Source organism: Vulpes vulpes, chromosome 13, assembly GCF_048418805.1.
Source record: "Vulpes vulpes isolate BD-2025 chromosome 13, VulVul3, whole genome shotgun sequence".
Lineage (NCBI taxonomy): Eukaryota > Metazoa > Chordata > Mammalia > Carnivora > Canidae > Vulpes > Vulpes vulpes.
Genome location: NC_132792.1, coordinates 159,134,658 through 159,158,083, shown reverse-complemented (window position 1 = coordinate 159,158,083; position 23,426 = coordinate 159,134,658). Strand labels below are relative to the sequence as shown.

Sequence of the window (23,426 nt, the reverse complement as noted above, 5' to 3'; positions counted from 1 at the left end):
TGTGGGTGTCAGGACACCCCAAGAGGCTGGCGCTGGGGCAAAGGGGTGGGGCACTGGCCCCTCGGAGACACGACGCCCCCTCTGGCCCCGAGCGCCTCTGGAGGAGCACGGGCGGCAGGGGCGGGGAGGAGCCCAGCGGGAAGGGCAGGGGCTCTTGCGGCGCGGGCAGCGCTGGGGCCTGGCCTCGGGCCTGCCCCCGGGGCTCCTGCATTCCCCCCACACACACACAGCCACGTACCCACAGGCAGCACCACCGGGTGGGTGGCCGCCCGCAGCGGCCCCGCCTGGCACAGCACTGACAGGGAGAGATTGCGTCCGGGGGTGAGGTCCCTGAGCACCAGGCGGGCCTGGCCGAGCACCAGGGGCTGCGCCCAGGGGAGGCGCCCGGCCTCCGAGAGCTGGGCATGGCACGCCCCGTGCCCCAAGGGGCCGCTGGCCCAGGCCAGGGTGATTACGGCGCTGCCCGCCTGCATGGACACCAGCAGCTCGTTGGGCAGGAGCGGAGCTGCGGACAGAAGGGGAGCGGGTGAACCGGCGCGGGAGGCCAGGGGGCACCGACCGGGCGGGGCGAGGCTGGAGGGGGCTGGGGGTGCACGGGGGCGGGGTTGGCAGGTGGACCTAAGGAGGGGCCGGGGTCTAGGGTCTCTGCAGCCCCCACTCACAAGTCCAGCCCGAGGCAGTGGTGGCCGCCGAGAGGAGGGGCCCAGCCCGTGCGACGACCTCCACGTCATACCGAGTGCCCGGGGTCAGCGCCGAGAAGCTGGTGCCACCCACCTCCGCTGCCAGGGTCCTGGAGCCCGCCAGGCCCCCCCCCAGGTACAGCGATACCTGGTAGCCGTCGCGTGCCCCGGGCGCAGGGACCCAGGACGCCCGGAGCTCGGTGGGGCCTTCGGTAGTCACATGCACCAGAGGAGGGGCGCGGGGGGCTGCGGGGAGAGCCAGGTATGGCAAGGCTGAGCGGAAGGGAGGTGTTAGGGGCCGAACTCCGCGCCCCCCCAAATTCACCAAATTCACCCTGCCAGAGGGGGCGGTGGCCCGGGTGGGCCAGGGTCTCCCTGCAGGAGCAGCGGCAGCAGCGCACAAGCTCACCCAGCATCGCACTCACCAGTTACTCCCCCCCGCCCCCACCGTGGGAGGCAGGGGCTGCCCCGGCTGCTCCCGACTTAAACCCATTGCCTCTTCCAGCCCCAGGCCCTGTAGGCCGCTGCTTCTAAAGGCCCCCATGTAGGGCGCCTAGGGGGCTCAGGGCATGGCCCCGGGGTCCCGGGATCGAGTCCTGCATCGGGCTCCCCGTAGGGAGCCTGCTTCTCCCTCTGCCTCGGTTTCTGCCTTCCTCTGTGTCTCTCAGGAATAAATAAAATCTTTAGAAGATAATAATAAATAAAGGCCCCCACGTGACGGGCAGGGCCTTAAGGGCAGGCACTGTCTGGGGCCCCTTCACCCTCAGCTGGAGCCTGGGCCCTGGAATCACAGAAGCCTGGCCCAGTCATCGAGTCAACATCTCCTTTGCAAATGGGGGAAACTGAGGCTCAGAGGCTTGCTCTGGAGACTGAGCCTCGGCTAGCACCCGGGTCTCCTGCCTGAAGCTCTTTCCAGCTTCCCCCGAAGCCTGCCTGAGGTCACGCGGTCCCTGGGAGGAGGGGGGTGCGGGGAGTCACCACACTGGAGAAGGACGAGCTGAGGGTGGGGGCAAGGACGAGCTGAGGGAGGCTCCAGCAAGAAGGGGGCACCCAGGCCAGTGTGACGGGGGCTTCCAAACCCGGCTCTAGGGCCCTGGAGGCTTCAGGGGAGCGGGAGAGGACCCACCGTGCGATGCTCAGCGAGCCCTGTGCCGTCCCCGCCAGCCCGGCCCCCGCCCCGCGCCCCTGGACAGCAGCGAGCAGCAAGGAGCAGAGACCGGGTCACAGTGTCGGAGAGGGAACCCCGGCTCCCCGTAGGGCCAGGAGCCCAGGGCAAGTGAGGGGGCTTCTCTGTGCCTTAGTTTCTCAAATGTGAAAGGGACTGAGCCGTAGGGTCCGCCTGCGAGGCTGGTTGTCTTGAGGAGGAAATGGGAGACCACGGGGAGGCCCGAGCAGAGGACCCGTGAGCCTGAGCCGCTGGCGCTATGACCCGGCCTGGGGGGGGCGGGGGGTCAGGGGGGTGTTGGAGCCTGGGTCCTGGCTGGGTCTCCCTGGCCACGCGAGAGCGGAGGGGGGCATGCCCTGGCCGCTGAGCGAGAGCACCCCCCGGGGTCTGCCCGCCTTCTGGGATGCCCCGGGGTGGGGGGCCCAGGTAGGGACGTGGGGACCCCGGTGCCTGGAGGTCCGGGGGCAACCCAGCCGCCGGCCCGCCCACAGATGGCAGAGTCGTTGCGGGGAACGCGTGGCCCGGGAACCCAAGCAGCACGGAGGCCGGGGAGGAAGGGTGTGCAGGGCACTCACGCGTCCAGCCCGTGGCGTTGGCGCTGCTGCTCTCGTCTGGGCCCCGCACGGTGACCAGCTGAACCAGAACCTCGGCGCCTGGGGGCAGCCAGGCCCACGAGAAGTTCTGAGCCTCGGGGCCCAGAGTGTCCCTGCTTTCCAGAGTCAGGGGCCCCAGGCGGTAAAGCCGCAGCCGGAAGCCATCCCTGCCCCCGCGGGGGGCGCTCCAGGAGGCGGTCAGGGCGGGGGGCCGGGTGGCGAGGCGCAGGCTCAGGTTGGCAGGAGGAGCAGGGACTGCAAGGTCAAGGCGGAGACACTCCTGGACCCACCTCCCCTGCGCCATCACCGGCACCCTCCTCCCTTTTCGGGCCAGCGTCCCGGGGGCTCCAGACACTCTCCTCGTGTCTCCCAGGTGAGCCTCCTGCGGGGCGCCCGGGGCGCAGTCGTGTAAGCCTCGATTCCGGCTCAGGCCATGATCTCGGGGTTGAGAGCGGGGCCCCGTGGAGGCCGCACGCTAAGTGGGGAGCCTGCTAGAGAGTCTCCCTGTCCTCTGCCCCTCCCCACCCCACGTGCGCTGGCACGTGAGCTCTCTCTCTCTGTCTGTCTCTGTGTCTCTGTCTCTGTGTCTCTCTGTCTCTGTCTGTCTGTCTCTCTGTCTCTGTGTCTTTGTCTCTGTCTCTGTCTCTGTCTCTCTGTCTCTGTCTCTATCTCTGTCTCTCTCTGTCTCAAATAAATCTTTAAAAAAGAAAAAAGAAAACCACTTGAACAACACAGTCCCTGCCCTGATGCCTGCCCCCCACCTCGTCCCCACGCTGCGGCTCCTTGAGGGTATGAGGTCTGGTCACAGGGTCCCCGCAAAACCCAGCACCCACTTCTTAAGGCCCTCCAGGCCCTGTCTCCAGCTCACCTGCTGGCATTCACTCCCTGCAAGCTCCGCCCTCCCCCTCTCTTCCCCCGCCCCTTCCCTTTCTCTCCCTCTCCCCCCACCCCAGGGCCTTGGCACGTGCTTAGCCTCTCCAGAAAGCCCTTCTCTGTCAGACTCAGACCCTAAGCTTCTCAGCTCATCCTCCTCCCTCTCCAGGAAGCCTTCCCTGACTCTCTACGCAGGTTGCCCTTCTGTGAGTCCTAAAACATTAGACGGAACCTCATAAAATTCCCAATAGTCATCAGTTTTAACCTATAAGAACACAGCTGGCGGCTCCAAATCCATGCTGCGTATCCGCATCACGCGCTTACGTCTGTTGTGTGACGCGTAACATGTGTGCGCCTACGTGTTCACATATCTCCTCTGTCTGCTGTCGTCTTCCTTCCTAGACCGTCCTGCTCGTGAGTCTTAGCCTCAGCACCTAACCCCAAACCTAAACAGTGGGAGACGCTCATTAAATATCTGCTGAATAGGTGGACGTGTGGCTGGAGGGCTGATCGGTGGGAGGAGGCGGAGCACGCTTGCAAACAGATCCACAGCAGGCCCACCCTGACGCACACGCGACCCTCCGAGCCCAGAGAGGAAGCTGGGACCCCACGCCCACTGTCCTGCGCGGGCCCGGGGGCTGCGGCCCAGGACTCACGGGTGCAGGCGCGGGTCCTCTGGGTGCTGGAGCGCAGGCTCCCTGCCCAGGCCCAGACGGACACGGTGTAGCAGGAGCCAGGCAGCAGGCCCCTCAGAGTCAGGCCCGAGCTCTCCGGCCCCACGTCCACCAGACCGCCCGGGGGCCTCTGGCTGCCCTCCTGATGCCAGGCGACCCTGTAGCCTTCCCGCGGCCCTGGGGCCGGGGCCCAGCCGATGGCCAGGTCAGAGGGGCTGCCCCTGCCGGTGACCTCCAGTGACCGCGGCGCCGGGGGCTCTGAAGGAGGGACGGTTTGGTAAGGGGGGCATGGAGTGTGGCCCTGTGAGGCCGCTTCCCTCCTCCCCCGGTCACCCACCCCCAGCCGCAGGGTCCCACCCCGGGGTCAGGGGACATGGTGGCTGACGCTCACTCGTGTGGTCTGTGAGGTTCCGGGTAGTGTTTCTCAGAGACGAGGCGATGTCCACCCAGGAGTGGGCCCCAGGCGCTGGCCCCCCGGAGGTGCCGAGCGCGGTGGCAGGTGGCACAGAGATGTTTCCAGGAAGGCCCGGGGCCCCCTCGGTGTAGAGCAGGGCCTGCCTGCCGGGCTCCGCAGGGGCCGCCAGCCCGTCCAGCGGCAGCTCGGACCCATTGCTCTGCGCGGGCTGGGCCGCAGAGTCTGCAGAGGATGCAGCTTGTGGGGAGTGAGCACGCGGCTGCTTCTCCGCGCAGGTGCCCGGGCAGGTGCCCCCTCCCATTCCCGGCAGCCCAGACTCACCAGGCAGCCAGGCGCTGGCCCGGGCCCAGGCGTCATAGGGCCCAGCCAGAGCCCCGAGCTCCAGAGTGTAGTGTCCAGGGGGCAGGGGCCCCGGGAACGTGGCGCGGAGGGCTCCCGGGCCCCGCGTGCTGTTCCTCTCCGCCGGCCCACTGAGCCTGAGCAGATAGCCGTCCCGGGCACCGGGCCCCGCCCTCCAGCTCGCCCAGAGCGCCGCGGGCCGAGGCAGGAGCAGCAGGTCCAGAGGGGCAGAGGGATCTGGGGAGACAGGGCGCAAATATGTGCAGAGCACCCACCCGGTGGGGGCGAGACAGCCTGCCCTCCTCGCGCCGTCCTCTCCCCATGCACTAGGCCGCGCGATGGCCAGAGGCGGGCACCGCCACCCACCGCCACCCCCTGCCACCCGCCATTCGGGGTGAATTCTGGGATCCGGCTGTGACAGCGTAACAGGAGTAACAGCTCGCCGGTGACCGAGCGTGGCCACGCCAGCAGGTCCTAAGCACCCCCCACTGTGCTTGTGTGTACCCCCCTCAAGGCCGCCAACTGAGTCATCACCGCCCCCTTTACCGAACCAGAAACAAACAGAGAAGGTAAGCGGTTTGCCCGGAGCCCCGGCCAGGAGGGGCACCCGTGACGTTTGGAACCCGCTCCACGGAGCGGTTGCTGCTCCCTCGACCGGGGCGAGACGGCGCTTCTCGCAGCAACATGGGGACGTCAGCCTGGGCTCCGCGGGCACCCAAGGCCACTCCCCAGCTGCTTGACCTTCGCCTGCTCTCCGAACCTCGGCTCCCTTCCCCCTACCACACGCTGGGGGCGACAGGACCGCGTTGGCACCGTGGCTGGCACGGGGAGTGATGGTGATGTCACACCACCATGGTTCTTCAGGTGGCCCCCCACCAGGCAGCAAGGGAGGCCGCTCCCGGCCCAGCCTCACCCCTTCCCGCAGGATCCCCAAGGGGCCCCCCCACGTATCCCACCCACTCGGCCGGAGGAGAGCTGGGAGCCTGTCCTGGTCCCCCTGCCCCCAGCACTCACAGGTCCACTCGGTGGCGTGGGGCCCCACTGCCCGCCAGGGCCCGGCCACAGCGCAGAGCGTCAGCTCGTGGGGGGTGCCCGGGGAGAGGTGAAGGAAGGTGTGGCTGGAGACCCCGCGTCCGACCGCTGCAGTCAGGTTGGTGCCGCCCAAGAGGTCTGTGAGCACCAGGAGGAGCCCGGCGGCCCCGGCCGAGTGGTTCCAGGAGGCGTGCAGGGCGCCAGCGCCCAGGGCACGCAGCAGCAGCTGGGGAGGGGACACGGGGGCTGGAAGAAGGTGGGGAGAGCAGAGTCAGGCCCCGAAGGGCCGTGGGGTGGGCGCCGGCGCCAGCCCTGGCGGTAGGAGAGCAGAAGCCCGGCTCTGCTGGGCCAAGGCGGCCCGTGCGGCTCTGGCCTGTCCCCGCCGCTCCCAGACCGGCTGCCGTCTGGGCCTCGCCAAGCGCCCGCCTTACCTGTCCACTGGCGGACGCTGCTCTTGGCCCGGGGGTCGCCGGCCCAGGTGGTGGCCTCCAGAACATACTCGCTGCCTGGCCGGAGGTCCCTAAAAGTGTAGGACAGGGAGCCCGGTGGCACGGAGACGTTGCGCACCAGCGTCTGGGACTCCAGGTGGTAGAGGAGAAGGCGGCAGGCCCCCTGCTCCCCGGGGGCAGCAGCCCACGAGGCCTCGAGGCTGGACGGGCTCCCGGGGCTCCGGAGCCGCAGGTCGCGGACAGCGGCGGGGGCTGCGGAGGTGGGGAGAAGCGGCACGTCGGGACCAGAGGGGCCGCACCCCGGGGCCCCCGGGGCCTCTAGACCGGCGCCGTCCCAGCGTGGTCCTCGGAGAAGCTGCCCTCCTGGGCTCCCTGGTCCCTGGCCACCCCCGGGGACAGCCGCCTCCCACTCGGCCCCCAGGCAGTGCGTGCACCACCGGCCCCAGCCCGCAGGCCACACAGCGGGGCTCTGTCCGCAGGGCCGCAGGGCAGTCCCCGCCAGCAGGGAGTGACTTCCAGGCCCGGGGCCCAGAGCGCGGGCTGTGTAGGTGCGGGCCGGAGCGCTGCCCTTCTACAGCCCGGGGGACGCGGGTGAGGCAGAGGGCACGGCTGAACTTGTCTGGCCCCGGGGCTGCCCAGCTCAGAGAGAGGCTGGTTGGCCTCCCCTGGCCTCCCTCCAGGGAAAGGGGTGCAGAGTCTCCCAGTGCCCTCTCCTCTACAGGAGGGAAGGCAGGAAAAAGGGCCGGAGGGGAGGCCAAAGCTGGCATGGAGAAATCAACCCTGAGCCCCCGGACCTCCCGGACCCCCGCCCCGTGGAGACACCTACCTCCTCCTGGTGTGTCTGGGCTCCCAGCCGGGGCGTCTCCCTGCAGGAGGAGGGGGAGGAGATGGGCAGGGGCTGTGGGGTCTGGGCCTCCGTGAAAGGCAGTGGGCCACAGGGTCAGGATCAGTGAGACGGCCGTCCTGGGCCTGGCACTGCCCCAGAGAGGCCCCAGAGCAGCCTCCCAGGCACAGCCAGGCTTGGAGGCAGCCGGGCAGGGGGAGGCCATCTGGGGAGGGCGGCGGTGGGGCCCCGCAGACAGCCGGACAGGCCCCGGAGGAGGGAGCCCCCCGCCTCCCCGCCCCCAGGGCCCACCGCACCTTGGCCAGGAAACCGCAGAGCCAGAGCAAGGCGGCAAACAGGACGGGGGACCTCATCCCCACGCTGTAAGGGAACGATGGAGGCAGCAGGGGCGGAGCCAGGCCCCCAACCCTCCCCTTGCCGCCTGGTGGGCAGGGGTGGAAGCAGGCGCAGGCGGCAGGCGGCCCAAGAGTAAGGGGCTGTCTCTGGACGCAGACCCTAAGCCCTCTGCCGCAGCAAGTCGCCCCCAGGGCCGGAGGGTGGAAGCCGACTGCACCTGTGAGGCTGCAGAGAAGCCCTCCTCTCCCTCCCCTGCCCCCGCACACCCCCCTCCGCCCCGCCCCTCCTCCAGCAGATAATGTTCCAGGGAGGCCCGGGGAAAGTCCAGGACAAGGACAAGGTGGCCTTGCCAGCGGGCACACGGGGCACAGGCAGTGGCTCCCCACCCCCGGCCCCGAAGCAGAGTGTGGCTGTGCTATCAGCAGGCGGACACAGGGGCTCTGCGGCCAGCGGGGAGGCGAGGGCTGGGGACGTGTGCACGGGTGGGGGGTGGGGCTGAGCGGATGCGCCCACTGGGAGCGCGTCCCCCTCGGTGCCCCCACGTGGCTCCAGGCCCTCGTGGACGGGGTGGGGTGGGGTGTGTGTTGGGGGGACCCATTTTAAAGGCCGTGAGCCACCGCGATGACAGGTCTAGAAGAGCCCGCCTGGCCCCTGGGACCCGTCTGCTCCCACATCCTCACTGAGCTCCACGGAGGGGGAGCCCGGCCCCAGACGGCGAATCCTGCTCCTAACTGGGGTCCTCTCAGCCTGGAGCTCTCTGAGGAGCTACCTAAGTCTCGCGGCGGCGGCTTTCCGTCCGCACCTCCCCTACCTAGGTCAGCGGTGCCCACCTGTCCCCCCGCCCCCACCAGGCTGCAGGCAGGTGAAGCGCAGGGGAGCCTCCCCGAGGCCTGGCCTAGAAGTGGGTCAGCTTGACCCCGGCCTAGAGCCAGCTCCTCACCTGGAGCCCCGCACCCTGTGTCCCCACCCCGAGGGAAGGGCGGGAGCAGGAGGGAAAGCAAGGGCTCGGGCCCTGGGGAAGGAGCCCAGGACTCCCGCCCGCTCAGGAAGTGGCGAGGGGCAGGTGCAGAAAGCAGGTGGGATAGAAGCTGAACTCGGGGGATCCCTGGGTGGCGCAGCGGTTTGGTGCCTGCCTTTGGCCCAGGGCGTGATCCTGGAGACCCGGGATCGAATCCCACATCGGGCTCCCGGTGCATGGAGCCTGCTTCTCCCTCTGCCTGTGTCTCTGCCTCTCTCTCTCTCTCTCTCTGACTATCATAAATAAATAAAAAATAAAAAAATTAAAAAAAAAAATTTTTTAAAAAAAGCTGAACTCGGGCCCGCAGGAGGACACCCAGAGCCCGGCCGCCGCCCTTCCCCCTCTGCACCCGGCCCCCACCTCAGAGCCAGCCACCCACCCGGCCTCGGGATAGGGGCCTGCAAACGGCGCTGCACACTCATCAGGTTTTCCAGGCTGCGTGCGTGTGTACATGGACACGTGTGTTCTTTCAGCGGGGAGCAGGGGTCAGAGAGCAACGGGGAGAGAGGCCCCAGTGTGGCCAGGAGGCCGGGAGCCTCCTCCCCTGCCGCCAGCCCCGCCCCCCGCGCCTGGGGTACCCCCTCCGCTCTTTCTAGCACAGTCTCCAGCAGCAGCAAAGAGGAGACGTGGGGTGGAGACATCCTGATTCAGAACCTCCGCAGAGATGTGGCCACACCGGGTGTAGGTGGGGGGGCAGGTCTCACGCTGCCTGCGAGCTCCCGTGGGGGGCCTGGGGGCAGCACAGACGCCCCAGCTGGTGCTGCGGACAGTCCGGGGGAAGCAGGACCACACCTGGCCACAGGAGCACGCCTGCCCCTGCCAGCCGCTGGCCTGCCCGGCTGAGGGAGGAGGGGCCCAGAGGGGGTGGACGTATCCCACAGACAGCTCAGCCGCCCCAGCCCAGGCTCCCCATTCAGCAAAAAAAAAAAAAAAAGAAAGAAAGAAAAAAGTACCACAAGGGCTGTGTCTCCTGCGCGGCAACCACTCCCACAGACAAACCCACATCCTCTCCCTAGAGAAGCCCCGGGGTCCTCCTGAGTCTCAGAGCACCTACCGATCCCTTCTGGAGAGGGCAGGGCACCCCGATTCCCAAATGCCAGCCAGCAGTGTCTGCCCGCAGCCGTCCCACGCAGCTCCCTCCGGGCCCCTCCCGTCCCTGGCCTGGAGCCAGGGTCCCCCGCGCGAGGGGAGGATAGTCGCCGGCAGACAGGGGCCGGATGGACACGCGGGACAGCGAGGCTCCCACTCCTCCTCCCACGCCCTGGGCAAGGTCCCTGGGGGTGGGGTAGACCGGGATCCTGGGGGGCTGGGGGGCCGTGCGGGGCTATGGGCGCGGGCAGATGGACACCCTGCGGGCGGGCGCTGCGGGGGAGCACACACCCACCCGGATGCACGAGCACGTGTGGGCACGTGTGTACACGGGGCATCCAAGGGCATTGCAGAGGGGGAGACAGACAGGAGGGTCCTGGACGGGTGGACCACGTGGTAGGAGAGATGTCCACCCCCCTGGCCCTCGGGCCGCGGTCCGTTCGGGCCTCCAGTCCCCCTGGAGGGACCTGAGCCCCAGCAGCTGGCCAAGAATGGGCTCCTCCCGGGCTCCCCAGGTGCTCAGCCCACCTGAGTCCCCGGTCCTCAGCCGGGGGTGTGGGGTGTGGGAAAGTCCCCCTCGCCAGCAGGTACCCAAAAGGTGTCGGGGAAACCGGGTCGGGCAGGTGAGCTTCCGGGATGGCCGGCTCCGAGGCAGGGCCCCAGGGCAGGCTGGCGTCTCCCGGCCAGACGGCCGCTGGCCCACCTCCTAGGGCTGCTGTGCCCTGCTCCCAGGGTCCCCTAAGCCCCCCGGCTTCGGCGGGGGAGGCCCCCCGGCTCCTCGCTCACTGTGTCTCAGTGCCCCCCCCCCCCCGCCAGAGCCAAGCAGGGCCTGGAGCGCTGGGCTGGCCAGCAGGCCTTGGCTGGCCCGGGTTTGGGGTGACGTGGGGGCACCTACGACCCTAAGGCTTCTCCGGAGGGGGTGGAGAGGCCTAAGGAGGACTGGGGCGCGTGCAGGATGCAGGACACTGGAGTCCTGGCCGCCAGCCGCGGACCCCAAGCCCAGGAGCGTCCCCTTGGGATCCCACAGGGTGGCAGCCCTTGCCTCTGGGGCTGGCGGTGGCGTCTTGTTCCTTGGGCGCTGCCAGGAATTCCAGACGCAGCGGCCCCTCCGCGGGGCTTCCGACGGCGGCACGGCCAGCTGGGGGCGGCGGCCGGATCTGGGGACTGGGGGGGGCAGGGGGGAGGGGTCTGCGGGACTGGAGACCCTCGGGCCACACGGGCGTCTCTGGGCCCTGCCAGCTTCTCCCGAGCACCAGAGAGGACCCGATCACCGGCCTGGGGAGGAGCCTGCCTCGGACACTGAGCCTCAGGCGGCGCAGGGGCGCCCCAGGGTCCCAGCAGCGGAGCCGCCCGTCTGCCCATCGCACATGGGTCTTCCCGCCTTCCCGCTGTTGCGAGGCTTCCTTGGGAGTCAGGGTGGCTGGAGCCCAAATCCCAGCTCTGGAAGGCAAACCAGCTACTGGAGGGATCCGGGCAGTTCCCCCCCAGGAATGAGGGGGTCCTGGGGTGCCCCACTCCCAGGGAGCCCCGGGCCTGCCCCGATTCCAGCAGGCTGGCCGGTCTGGGGAGCTCCTGCGGGGGGCACCAGGCCCACGGGTGGCACGCTCTGCCCTCCATGCACGTCCAGGCTCTTCTGAGCAGAAGGCGGGGGACAGGAGGCGGGGAGTGGCTGTTCCCCCAACCCCAGACACACGCAACGGGAACTGAGAGATCCTCAGGGTTTTGCCTAACGCTGCTGCCCCCACCCCCACCCCCACCTGCACCCCCCTCCCCGTCTCCTGGCTCCGGGCCTCCTTGCCCTCAGCGTGTAGCTCCTCAACCTGCTGCCGGGCCCTTGTGAGGGCAGAGGGTGTGCTCACGGCCAGTGGGGCTCAGACCCGGGAAACCTGGCGGGAACCTGGAGGCACGGGCCGGCCAGGGGGCAAGGCTGGGCGGCTTCCTCCTCCCCACCCCTGTGGTATCCTAGCTTCCTGTTCTCGATAACCATCAGCAGCTTGGCCCAACGGGGCTGGCCCTCTTTCTGATCCCCTCCTGCCCCCTTCTTTGATCCCCAGGGCCCCACTGGTGGGTTTGGGGGAGCGGTGGAGGCAGAAGCCACCTCGGGTCCCTTCCCGCAGGTCGACCAGGGATTCCCAGGCTCTCCTGCCCCCGCCTCCACCCTGTTCTGGGGACCAGAGCCAGCTACTGCTCCAGCTCCTCCTTTCGGGGAAGCCACCCACTCCCCAGAGTGAAGAAGCCTCCGGGACCAGCCAGCCCTGGAGGGGCCGGGAAGGGGCCGGCTCCCGATCCCCACCCCCGGGAGCACAGACAGGCGCTGGAAGGCCTCTCGAGCTGCGCAGAGTCATCCCGGGCTTCGCCCCAAGTCCCCCCCCCAATGGCCAGCCCCCTCCCCACCGCCCCTCCTGTGTGCCCACCCCCTGTTGAAAATGGTTTCTTTTTTGCTGTCACCATTGACAGCTGAATCAGAGAAGTGGGAGGACATGAGAGGACGGGGATGGCGCGTGTTGGGGCCGGGACCGGGAGGGTGTTCACGGTGTTACAAGGTGGAAGGAGCCGCGCAGTGAGCATGACCCGCTGGGCACCTGGCCAGCAAGGGGCCTGCCGAGGCGAGGCAGGGGAGGGGGGCGCTGGAGTCCTGGGCGCGGAGGCCACTTCCTGGGACCCCAGACGCGAAGAAGGCGTGGGAGTCCCCCGCCCCCCGCCCACCCCACCCGCCGCGCCCCGTGAGGGCCAGAGACTGTCCACTGTCTGTAAGTCTGCTGAACCGATGTCCGGATGCTGGGGAGAACTGGAGGGGCTGGGGGGGAGACAGGGGGAGAGCCCCCCAGACTCTCCTACGAACCGTGTCTACCACCCACTCCCGGGCCTGCTGGTCCATCGCCACCACAGGTAGCTGACAGCCGGGCTGCGGCTCGAGTCCCAGGGACGGCCCTTCTGGCCTGGCCTGGGCCTTTCTGCCCCTGCTTCCCTCCCGCCCGCCCCACGCCCGCAGCCACCTGTGCAGGTGCCCCGGCCCCTGACTCCAGGGCTTGAAGGGGGCAAGGGCTCCCCGGACCATAGGGCGCCGGGGCAGAAGCAGGGCAGTGTCCGGGCAGGGCCGGCGGGACCAGAACCAGCAGCGAGCTGGGGGCAGTGGACTGACGCTGCACGTGACCGGGGCCCAGAGGCCAAACAGTCCAGGGAGCACGCAGGCCGGGGGGCGAGGGGAGCCAGGGTGGCGGGGAATGGTCTGGCCCCCTCCCTCCCCGCGCCCCGGCCCGAGGGACCCGGGCAGCCCACCCCGGGGCACAGGCGAGAGGCACCCGACCCCTGGTGGCGGCAGCAGGCGCAGGAGGGCAGCAGGCGGCTGGGGTGTGCGTGGGTGGCAGCGAGGAGGGGCGAGGGAGGAAGCTGGCTTCCTGAAGCGTCCTCAGCCCTCAAAGACCGACCAACAGACAGACAGACAGCTGGCAAGAGGCGGCCTGGAGGCCACGGCTGCCTCAGTGAGTCCCTGACCGGGGGAGGAGGGGCCCCGTGGTCCTGGGGTGGTGGTGACCCCGGGGAGGTGGGGGGCACTCCGGGCGGGTGGGAGCGAGGCTGTGTGGGGTGCCGCGCTGTGTGGCCGCGGAATGGGTGCTGCCCCAGCAGACGGCCCCGAGGGGCGCGGGGAGGGAGCCCCAGGGCGCTGCAGGGGGACCAGAGGCCAGCACCCCTTCCTGCTTCGTGCGAGCTTCTCGCTCCCCCCACATCTGCACGGCCGGGGTGTCCCCTCACCTCGGGGCTTACCGGCCCCGCCGCCGCCCCCACCCCTTGGACGCCGCGGCCTGGCTCTGGCAGGTGGGGACGGTCCCCCAGGAGGACACGGGCCCACCACCTCCGTGCCCCCCCGTCCCCCCGGCTGTCGCCTCACCATGCGCTGCCGCTCAAGGGCTTGTGAGGCCATTTCCTGTGACGGTTACAGAGGCGGGAGGTGGGGGGATGGGCGGGGAGGAAGGAAACACCCCCAGTCTACCTCCCTGGACAGAGACCCCAGAAGCCAGAATGACCTTGGGCCCGCCCGCAGCGAGGACAGGGTCCCCGAGGGTCCCCAGCTGGCTCCGCTGCTGCCGCCGCGAGAGGCCTCAGACCTCTCATCTCGGAGCGGGCCCGGCCTGGCGGTGGCTTCCGTGAGCTTTCTCTCTCCCTTCCACGCAGAACGCGCGGCTCCTGTTTCCTCCCTCGCCTTCCTTACCTGGGCCCGCGCAGGCCCCCTGTGCTCCGCCTCGGGCAGCCTCTGCCCCCCCCTCCGCCTGGAGCCCTTCCTGACCTCGCCTCCCCGCACAAGCTCCATACCTCGTCGGGTCCCGCCCCACCGCCCTGGGTCCCCCCTCGTAGGGACCCCGGCCTTCTTGCCGCGAAAACGACAGCTCTGCGCGGAGAAGGGACAACACCTGAGAGCGGAGGTGCCAGAAAGCAGGCGGCGGGCCTGGGCTTGGGCGCCTCTCAGGCGGGCAGAGAGGCCTGGGTCAGCTGCCGAGGGCCCTGTCTTTCAGGTGAACCTCATGGCTGCGTGAGCCTCCCCCAGGCCAGCACCCAGCCCAGCATGGTCCAGGACTGGGGGGGGTGCTCAAGAGCACGGCCGCCGACCTGGTCTTTGGCGGCCATGACCCAGCCGCCACCCAGCAAAGCTCCGGCCAAGAAGCACGTGCGGCTGCAGGAGAGGTGAGGCCTTTCCTGGGGGGCGGGGGGCGTCCCAGCCCTGAGACCCTGCGCGCTGCCCTCTGCCTGCCCCTACAGCTCCGAGGCCGAGGGCCGAGGGCTCCAACCTGGAAGGGAACCCAGATGTGCTCATTTGCATGTCATTTGCATGCACTGATGGTCGGGATAAAGTTTCCCACCTCCTTGGGCTGCTCCCCAACCCTGGAGCAGGGCTGTGTTGGGTCTGGGCTCCTCCGCGCTCTGGGTGTGGCAGGAGGGGCGCAGGCGGGCAGCTGGAGCGTCATCGTCGAGGGGACGAGAGGAGGGAACGCGGCGGGGCCTGAGCCCTCGAACCCACCAGGCCTCCGCCCAGGGGAAGACCAGGAGCAGCCTCCTCAGACGTGCCCTGAACCAGCAACAGCAAAAAGCAGCAGCCAGTGGTGTTGTCGTGCCCGCAGGCGGGGCTCCAATGTCGCTTTGATGCTGGATGTGCGGTCCCTGGGGGCCGTGGAGCCCATTTGCTCAGTGAACACGCCCCGGGAGGTCACCCTGCACTTTCTGCGCACGGCTGGACACCCCCTCACCCGCTGGGCCCTGCAGCACCAGCCGCCCAGCCCCAAACAGCTGGAGGAGGAATTCCTGGTAAGAACTTGGGGTCCCCCCGCGGCCCCGTGCACCTCCGAAGCACAGCCAGCCAGCGGGCACCGTAGTGTCTCGGGCACCGGGTACGGCTCCTCTTCGGGCCTCTGGAAGGAGAACCCACGAGGGAGAAAACCACCCGTGGGGGCCCTCTGCACTGCACCCCTGCAGACCCGCGGAGGCCGGGAGGGAATTGCCAGGATCAGCCCCTGTGGACACAAGGACGGGGGGCGGGGGCAGGCGGGCACGGGGGTCGGTATTCACTCATCTCTTCCCTCTGCCAGAAGATCCCCTCGAACTTCGTCAACTCTGAAGACCTGGACATCCCTGGCCACGCCTCCAAGGACCGCTACAAGACCATCCTGCCGAGTAAGGCCGTCCCTGGGCTGGACGGTGGGAGGGCGACAGGCGCGGCCCCAGCCAGGGCACAGGGACGGGCGCGTCTGTCTGCGGGAGCAGCGGCAGGTTTGGGGATGGGAGTCCGGGGCTCTGAGGGGCTGACCCTGCAGGCCCTAAAGGCCCAGGCCCCGCACAGAAGCAAGCACCAGACCCCGGGAGACTGACTCCCGCCGCCGCCCGCCCACCTCCAGCAACTCCCAGCCGGGAGGCCGCCCCGCCCCTGCCCCCGCCCTGCCCCTGCCCCTGCCCGCCTGGTGGGTCAACACTCAGCCCAGGGAGCCGGAGGGAGCGGCCCTCGTCCCGGCCCAAGTCAAAGACGGAGGGGAGGCCCCCCGCCCCGCCCCCGCCTGCAGGGCCCGTCCAGAACCAGGCCAGCCCTGGGGGAGCCGGTCTCCTCTGCTCACGAGCCCGGCCTCCGTCCCTGCTGGGACTCGCGTGGGGACAGCCCTCCCGCTCCAGGCAGAGCCGGGCAGGCCCAGTGCAGCCCGAGTCCTGGCGCCTCGTCACCACCGTGCGAGTTTAGCAAGTCACTCGTCCTCATCCCCAGAGAAGACGCTTTCTCCGCGACGTCTTTCTCTGTCCCCGTTGGCACAGTCCTGCCCCTGCCCCGTCCCCGTTGGCACAGTCCCGCCCCTGCCCACCTCCGGGCTGGAGTGTCCCACCGACCGCCCACGAGCCCCTGCTGCTCCAAACCCTTTCTCCCACAGTCCGTCCCCTATGGCCCCACCGGGTCAACCCGCCAGGTCAACCCGCCCCGGGAGGTCCTTTGCTCACGTCCCTCTGCTGCTCAGAGGCCTCCTGCGGCTCCTATTGTCTGCACACGAAGTAATTTAGTGGGTCCGTGGCCACCTGCTATCCCGGACTCGCTGTGACGAGCGCGGGGACTCACCTCTTCCTGACCCCGTGGGAGCGAGCGTTAGCCGGTCCCCTTTTGACCTCTGACCTCTGCTGATCTTTACTTCCCAGATCCCCAGAGCCGCGTCTGCCTGGGCCGGGCACAGAGCCAAGAGGACGGAGACTACATCAACGCCAACTACATCCGAGTGAGTGGCCTTGGCCGCCGCTGCCCCGCGGGGAGCAGGGTGTATTTGAGGACATCTGTCCCCAGAGAACGGCTCCCAGCTGTGGGTCCCGTTCCAGTCACCGCTGCCCGGCCCCGCCAAGCTGGGGCAGACCCCGAAGGGGCCCCGGCCACCAGCCAGAGCACAGAGCAGATGTTACGTTGGGATGATACCAGGCCGGGGCCCTTCATCCCCACCCGCCCTGCACCCAGGGAGCAAGTCGCACCGTTGCCCACCCCCCCCCCCGCATCCCGGGGCTCAGCCTGGAAGGTCCTGCACACAAAGGAGCTCTTAGCTGTGTCCTCTCTCTCTCTCCTTCGCGGAGATGGTTTAACATCAGTGTAGGGACCAGGGGGCGGTGGCTCCCTACCCAGGTTCCCCGCCTCTGCGGGGCCCTAAGTAGCTCCAGGCAGCGCCCCTAGTGGCCCGGGGCGGCGAGGACGGCGGTCCCGGCAGGACGTGGTGAGCCTCCGGGGCCGAAGGAGACCTCCCACGAGCAGAGCTGCAGAAACGGGGCGAGCAGCATCTCTCTGGGCTTCCTCATGTGGAGGAGCTGAGGCTCCGAGGGCTCAGGAAGGGGCCGCAGCCCCGAGTGCATCTTGCTACTAAATATGTAAAAGTGAGGCGGGATGGCCAGCCGGTCCCTCCACCAAGGGCTGAACGAGGTTTTCTTCTTTTGTGCGGGTAGAAGGCCGCGGGGAGGCAGGGGACGCACCCCACAAAGGACCAAAGGACGGGACAGGCGCCGGCCTCTCCGTGCACTTTCTGGAATCGGATCTGTACCGCTTCCCGCACGCCAGATCCGAGCCCACTTCCCAGAGGAGGAAGCCGAGGCTTCCGGAGGCCGGGCACCCCGCTTCCCGCGGCAGAGCGGGGGGCAGAGCGGTGGTCGGAGCCCGCGCTCCTCCGCCCGGAGCCCGCATGGGGCGGCCTGATCCCAGGACCTGCAGGGTCCGGGGTCCCCCCCCCACTGCCCGGCCCTCTCTCACTGCTTCCCGCCCTTCCTTTCCACACCGCCCCCCAGGGCTATGACGGGCAGGAGAAGGTCTACATTGCCACCCAGGGCCCCATGCCCAACACGGTGTCGGACTTCTGGGAGATGGTGTGGCAGGAGGAAGTGTCACTCATCGTCATGCTCACTCAGCTCCGGGAGGGCAAGGAGGTAGGAGGTGGCGCCGCAGTCCCTAGGGAGCCTCCCAGCTGCCCCCTCCCGCACCTCACGGGCCCCTACCCCCTAGGGGGTAGCTCAGCACTAGGCCCCCCCCCCGCCCCCGCCCCCTCCTCGGTCTGCGCCTCTCAGGAAAGTTCTGAGTGTCAGAGGCAGGGCGGGGAGGAGCGAGCAGGTGCCAAGCTCCAGGAGCCCCCCTGCCCCAGGGCCGACCCAGGCCGCCCATAGCCCCCCAGTGGGTAGGAGGGGGCCCACTCCCCTTTCTGGCGTCCTGGCCCTGCTCCACTGATAGACACTCCCCCTCTGACTCCCAGCCCCCTCCCTCCTAGAAATGCGTCCACTACTGGCCCACGGAAGAGGAGACCTATGGACCCTTCCGGATCCGCATCCAAGACACCAAAGAATGTCCAGAGTACACTGTGCGGCAGCTCAGCATCCAGGTACAGGGAGGCCCGGCCGCCCCCGACCTCCACCCGGAAACTCAGGCCCACCCTTCACGGGGAGCCAGGGCTTCGCACCTCCAAACCTTCTCGAACACGCATCTGAATGAGGAGCTTGAGGGGCACGGGGGGGAGGCCTCAGCGGTGGGGGTCTGCCTCCGGCCCAGGCTGTGACCCCGGGTCCCGGGATCGAGTCCCACATCGGGCTCCCTGCCTGGAGCCTGCTTCTCCCTCTGCCTGTGTCTCTGCCTCTCTCTCTGTCTCTCAGGAATAAATAAATAAATAAAATCTTTTAGAAAGTAAAAGAAGAGCTTGAGGCATAGAAGAAAGAGAAGCATAGGTAGTGCCCTAGTGTCAGGGCAGAGCCAGCGAACCCACAGGAGCCACCAGGAGGCCCGGGAAAGGAGAGGTGGGGTCCCGGAGTCCTGCTGGAGGAGCCAGGGCGGGAGATGCATGGTGACACCCGCCAAGGGCTGGGAAGCGCCTTCTATCAGCACCTGGAGCTTCATACTTTTCCAAGCATTCCTCTATCAGTCCATTATCCCCAGGCGTCCAGAGAAGTGAACCTACACGGTCCCACTGCCTCCTTTCCCTGAGCAAAAGGAATGAGCTTAAGGGACGTGCCCAGAGTCACGTGCTGGTTAGAGCAGAGCCGGGGCTTGAACCTGGGCCCTCCTGGTCGGTGGGCACCCTCCTCCGGGCGCGTCGGCACAGGGAGTGGTGGGGCTCGGGGAGCAGAGGGGAGGCCCGATCCCGCCCGCTCGGTCCATGGGGTGATTCTGGCCCTCGCCCACCTCTGGCACCAGAGGAGAAGGCTGGCGGTGCCCCAGCCTGACCCGGGCCTCATGCCTGTCCCCGTGACAGCACCAGGAGGAGACCCGGCCAGTGAAGCACGTCCTCTTCTCCGCCTGGCCTGACCACCAGACCCCGGAGTCAGCGGGGCCCCTGCTGCGCCTGGTGGCCGAGGTGGAGGACAGCCCAGAGGCAGCTGCCAGCACCGGCCCCATCGTGGTCCACTGCAGGTACGTGGCCCCCGCCCTTGCCTTGGATCTGTCCCCGGAGGGGCCCAAGAAGGACAGCGTCGGGCAGGCCCAGCTCTCCCAGGAAGGGCTCTCTAGGCCGCCAGCAAGCGCCACGTGCTCATCCTCTCCTCCAGGCAGGGCCTGGCCACCTGGGCCGGACACTGGGGCACAGGCCAGAGAGCGGACACTATCAGGGAACTTCCCCGTCGGCTGGGGGCGGGGGTCATGGCCCCTGCTGCTGAGGAGACAGCTTGGCTTACGGCCCCAGGAAGGATGCACATCGAAGGACGAAGCGCAACACAGGGTGACGAGGGCTGTGCGGCGGTGCCGGGGAGCACAGGACCAAGTCGCACATCCCAGACTTGGGCCAGGGAAGTTTTTCCAGGAGGAAGGACGTTTAAACTAAGTGAAAGCCCGAGAGGTGAAGTAGCCAAGTGAGGCGTGCAAAGGGGAGGCGCTCCCGACTGATGGAACAGCATGTGCAAAGGCCCCTCGACAGAATTTTTGAACGGACGCATTGCTGGAGTAGAGTGACATGGGGCGCCTGGGGGTCACGTGGGGGAGGCGAGGAGAGAGCTAAGAGTCACTCCGGAAGGCCCGTGACAAGACTCCTCCTGGGACTGGCTAAGAAACTTGGATTTAGCCAGAGGAATACTAGGCTGCAGAGTGAGAAGCCGAGTGGGACGGAGGGGGCAACGGGCACGCGCTTCCCACAAGGACACCATTCCAGAGCAGAGCACGGGCACAAGCACAGGCAGAGGGACTCACGGGCCCCCTCCCCACAGGCCGCCTCCGTCGGGGTTCAGACAAGAAGTCTCCCCAAAGAAGGGGGCGCTGGAAGGTCTTGAAATAGAGAGCGAGACAGCAGCGTGGGGGGCAGCTGTGGGAAGGCCCCTGCGCGTGGGCAGCTGTGGGGGGGGCCTCACGGCTGGAGAGGGCGGGGTGGGGGCTCAGCAGGCCCGGGGGGCCCCAAGCTGGAAGCACTGCCCGCTGCTAAGCAGGAGACGGTCATCCGAGCGTCACAGGGATGGCCGCTGCCCTGGGACAGGGTTAGGGACACGTAACCTCCTCCAGCGCCAGCTCCCACCCGCGACAGTCCCGCCAGCTTCCTCCATCCCCAGGCCTCCACCCCCAAAGCAAGCGCCCTAAGTTCCCCCTGCTTCTCCGTAGTTTGGGGCCTGGGGCCATGTTCCCTGGGCCCCGTAACCTCCCACCCCCTCCCGGCCGTGTCCAGTGCAGGGATTGGCCGGACTGGCTGCTTCATCGCCACCCGCATTGGCTGCCAACAGCTGAAGGCCCGAGGGGAAGTGGACATTCTGGGCATCGTGTGCCAACTGCGGCTGGACAGGTGGGTCCGCGGAGGTGGACGGGATGGGCCTGTGGAGGGGGACAGGTGGACGGGATGGGCCTGCGGAGGTGGACGGGTGGATGGGATGGGCCTGCGGAGGTGATGGGTGGATGGGATGGGCCTGCGGAGGTGGACGGGTGGATGGGATGGGCCTGTGGAGGTGATGGGTGGATGGGATGGGCCTGCAGAGGTGGACGGATGCACGGGTGGGTCTGAGGAGGTGGACAGGTGGACGGGATGGGCCTGCGGAGGTGATGGGTGGATAGGATGGGCCTGCAGAGGTGATGGGTGGATAGGATGGGCCTGCGGAGGGGGATAGGTGCACAGGTGGGTCTGAGGAGGTGGACGGGTGGACGGGATGGGCCTGCGGAGGTGATGGGTGGAGAGGATGGGCCTGCAGAGGGCGACAGGTGCACGGGTGGGTCTGAGGAGGTAGACGGGTGGACGGGATGGGCCTGCGGAGGTGATGGGTGGAGAGGATGGGCCTGCAGAGGGGGATAGGTGCACGGGTGGGTCTGAGGAGGTGGACAGGTGGGTGGACGGGCCTGTGGAGGTGGGCGGGACCCACAACCTGAGGACTGGCATCGGTGCTTTCTGGGCACCAGAGAACTTGCAGGCACATCGCCATCGGGCCCTTCCCTTGAGGAAGAAAGGACTCTTGGCTTAAAGATCTGTTTCTTTTGCAGCTAGCGCCCAGGAAAGACTAGAATTTTAGCTTTGCAGGCTGAGAATTAAATACGCCACTCTGTGGATATCTGAGCACAAATCTGTTTGGGTTTTGTTTCCAAATTCCCTACTGAGGGGAAGGTGGAAGAACAGGGTACGGTTGGTTCTAGATAATGCACGGAAGGCCCTGGACCTGGACACGGGAACCAGGGTGCACCTTCTGACTTGCACCTACCGAGCTGTCTCGGTATTTCTCTAGGCCCCATTTCTTTATCTGGGGAGAAATAATGGCTCCTTCCCCCGGAGAGCTGGTGTAAGAGTTAACTCACTTTTCTCGAATATAGGAGCCTACTCTACAGATATATGGAATGGTTATGCTTGCTTTTAGATGGGGAGGGGGAAACTTTGAGGTTTGGGAAAATTCGAGGCCTGGTCCTGCCCTAGGAGCCGATGGGTCAGAGAAGAACAAGTCTCAGTATGAGTCGCCCTGACTATGGGGCAGAGGGGCCTTCCTTGTAGGGAAGGAGTGAGGGGCAGCCGGAGGGCGTAGGAAGCTCAGAGGATGAAGGTGGGAAGTGGCTGACAGTTCTCTGGGAGGACCCCCTGCAGGGCTCTGAGGCCTGACCCCACCCTCCCCGCTCCCCGTCTACGTGCTTCCCATACAGGGGCGGGATGATCCAGACCACGGAGCAGTACCAGTTCCTGCACCACACCCTGGCCCTGTATGCGGCCCAGCTGCCGGAGGGGCCCTGCCCCTGACTCCGGGTGCCCTCCACCAGCCCAGGGGCCAAATTCCCCCAGGCCTGGATGGGGTGGGGGGGCTGGGAACGTGGGCCTCGTGACCTGAGGGACCCCTTGGAGGGGCGTGGGGAGGGCTGCCCCCCTCAGTGGACTCGCGCGGCCACAGGAGGCTGCAGCAGACTCAGGGCTTTAGCAGGGCCGCCCTTCTGCTTCCGCTAGTGTCCCCAAACGGACGCTTGGGGGACCTCCCATGTCCCTCTGGGCTTCGAGCGAGGAGCCAGCATTTAGGACAGCTGACAAAGGAGCCCAGGTGTCCAGGTCCTGCCCACAGCGCTCCGCGAGCTTCATCTCTGGGACGTGGACATTAGGTGCCTCCCTGCCATGGCGAAAGCAATGGGAGAAGCTCCCAGGAGCCGCGCCAGCTGTGCCCCCGTCCTAGGGCCGGCGAGACAGTGACCCAAGACCATCGGCTGCCTGGCCCTGCCCAAGCACAGGCCGGATGCCGGAGAAGCCTGGTCCTGACCGTGGCCACGTTCCCAGCATCCCCGCAGGGACTGTCTCCTCACCCCACACCTGCGAGGGCTGGATACCGCCCACCGAAGGGCAACAAGGCTCCAGAGCGCCCCTGTGCCCACACTGGAGTCCTGGGATCAGGCTCCAGGGCTGACCAGGCCAGGCAGTCGGATCCTCTGGAAGAGGGGAGGCGTGGGGACCCCTCAGAAGTCCAGCGGGGTCCTTGCCTCCGGAATTGCCAGCCGCTCACCCCAGCTGCTCCGTGGGAGGGCCCCGCATCTTCGTGCTTCCTTCCGCGACCTCAGGAGAGCCCTCGGGAGCAGGAGGTACAAAGGAATGAGGAGAGAGGGCGAAACAAAGGCTTGGCCTGATCTTAGAGAGCCAGCGCCCGCCCCTGCCCGGCCCCTGCCCGGCCCCTGCCTTCGCAGAGTGCGCCTGGAGAGCCTGGCTGTTTCCACAGCAAGTCGGGGTGAAAGCGCTCCCCGCGGACCTGGGGCCTCAGGCTAACGTGGGATCCCTCCGAGTCTATCTCAGAGAGCCAACGCCCTTCGGCGTCTCAGTATCAGCAGTTTCCAGGGCCCCCCCCACTGATCTCAGGGCTCACCGGCTCGCCCCAGGGAGACCTCCGGTCCTTCATCCTCGAATCCAAGGCGCGCTGCTCCTGGGGGTGAAGGAAGGCGCCACCCTCCGGGTGCTCCGCCCCCAGGGGCTGCCTTTGCTGATGCCGGTTCCGGAGCCCCCCAAGGAGCTGGACCCTGGAGAACAGCGGGGTCTCCTCGTGCATGACGCCCCTTCCGAAGAGCGTGCAGTGTGGACACTGAGGTTCAGTTTCTTCATGCTTCTGCTTGGTCTCACAACGGAGTCTCTCCTTCCTTGCAGCCCTGGAGCCGGCTCCCCGGCCCCCCAACCTTCCCTGCGCCCGATGGGAGGCGCCCACAGGCTGTGCCCGCCCGGAGAGCGGGGCAGGAGCTCTCAAGTGCCTGAGCCTGCCCAGCTCAGACCGGGCAGGGAGGGAAACAGAGGCGTGAGCGTGGGCCCGCAGGCTCCCCTCCCTGGCGCGCTGCCCCTACCCCTTCTAGAACTTAGTACAAGCTCTGGAGAAGGGACCGAGTAGAAGAATAAAGGCTTTTTTGGATGACTGATTCGTTTCTTCCCATCTTTTTCTCAAGCCCGCGAGCCTCTTCACAGCAACAGAGTAAGACGCCACAGACCAAGAGTGAGCTCCAGACCCTTACCCCAGGGCATGCACGTTTCTGGAAGTTCTTG

The 23,426-nt window shown here is 67.8% G+C and overlaps 2 protein-coding genes across 18 annotated transcripts in view; one reads left to right on the top strand and one right to left on the bottom strand.

The window, feature by feature from the left end:
- LOC112934566 (receptor-type tyrosine-protein phosphatase V-like) overlaps positions 1-23,426 on the bottom strand; it is a 38,197-nt gene that overhangs the window by 9,360 nt on the left and 5,411 nt on the right. For 13 of the 15 annotated variants that reach the window (XR_011996430.1, XR_011996428.1, XR_011996429.1 and 10 more), the window contains exons 2-10: positions 7,047-7,086; positions 6,203-6,472; positions 5,754-6,017; positions 4,722-4,976; positions 4,377-4,637; positions 3,968-4,243; positions 2,421-2,693; positions 663-926; positions 239-505 (exon numbers count right to left, since the gene is read on the bottom strand). Coding sequence is in view for 12 of the 15 variants with exons in the window: in XM_072733499.1 (XP_072589600.1) it covers positions 239-505; positions 663-926; positions 2,421-2,693; positions 3,968-4,243; positions 4,377-4,637; positions 4,722-4,976; positions 5,754-6,017; positions 6,203-6,472; positions 7,047-7,086 (2,170 nt within the window). In the remaining 3 variants the exon portion in view is untranslated. Of the gene's footprint in view, positions 1-238; positions 506-662; positions 927-2,420; positions 2,694-3,967; positions 4,244-4,376; positions 4,638-4,721; positions 4,977-5,753; positions 6,018-6,202; positions 6,473-7,046; positions 7,087-7,360; positions 7,626-23,426 lie in introns of those variants that run through there. The other 2 variants (XM_072733498.1, XM_072733494.1) reach the window with 2 other exon arrangements.
- Positions 12,860-23,302, top strand: PTPN7 (protein tyrosine phosphatase non-receptor type 7). Of its 3 annotated transcripts, XM_072733488.1 has the most exons (11): positions 12,882-12,989; positions 13,681-13,928; positions 14,019-14,187; positions 14,622-14,805; positions 15,087-15,171; positions 16,168-16,244; positions 17,287-17,424; positions 17,760-17,870; positions 18,735-18,892; positions 20,127-20,240; positions 21,572-23,302. In XM_072733488.1, the coding sequence occupies exons 3-11, from the start codon at positions 14,069-14,071 to the stop codon at positions 21,663-21,665; spliced, it is 1,080 nt and encodes a 359-aa protein (XP_072589589.1). In that variant the 5' UTR covers positions 12,882-12,989; positions 13,681-13,928; positions 14,019-14,068; the 3' UTR covers positions 21,666-23,302. The 3 variants fall into 3 exon arrangements, with proteins under 3 accessions (XP_072589588.1, XP_072589589.1, XP_025873750.2); XM_072733487.1 differs by lacking the exon at positions 13,681-13,928 and having other exon boundaries at positions 12,860-12,989; XM_026017965.2 differs by having other exon boundaries at positions 12,928-12,989; positions 13,681-14,187.

Coding starts and splice junctions, on each gene's coding strand:
- PTPN7 (XM_072733487.1), top strand. CDS start 14,069: ATGGTCCAGGACTGGGGGGGGTGCTCAAGAGCACGGCCGCCGACCTGG. Junction 16,245..17,286: donor TCAACGCCAACTACATCCGA/GTGAGTGGCCTT, acceptor ACCGCCCCCCAG/GGCTATGACGGGCAGGAGAA. Junction 18,893..20,126: donor CCCATCGTGGTCCACTGCAG/GTACGTGGCCCC, acceptor GGCCGTGTCCAG/TGCAGGGATTGGCCGGACTG.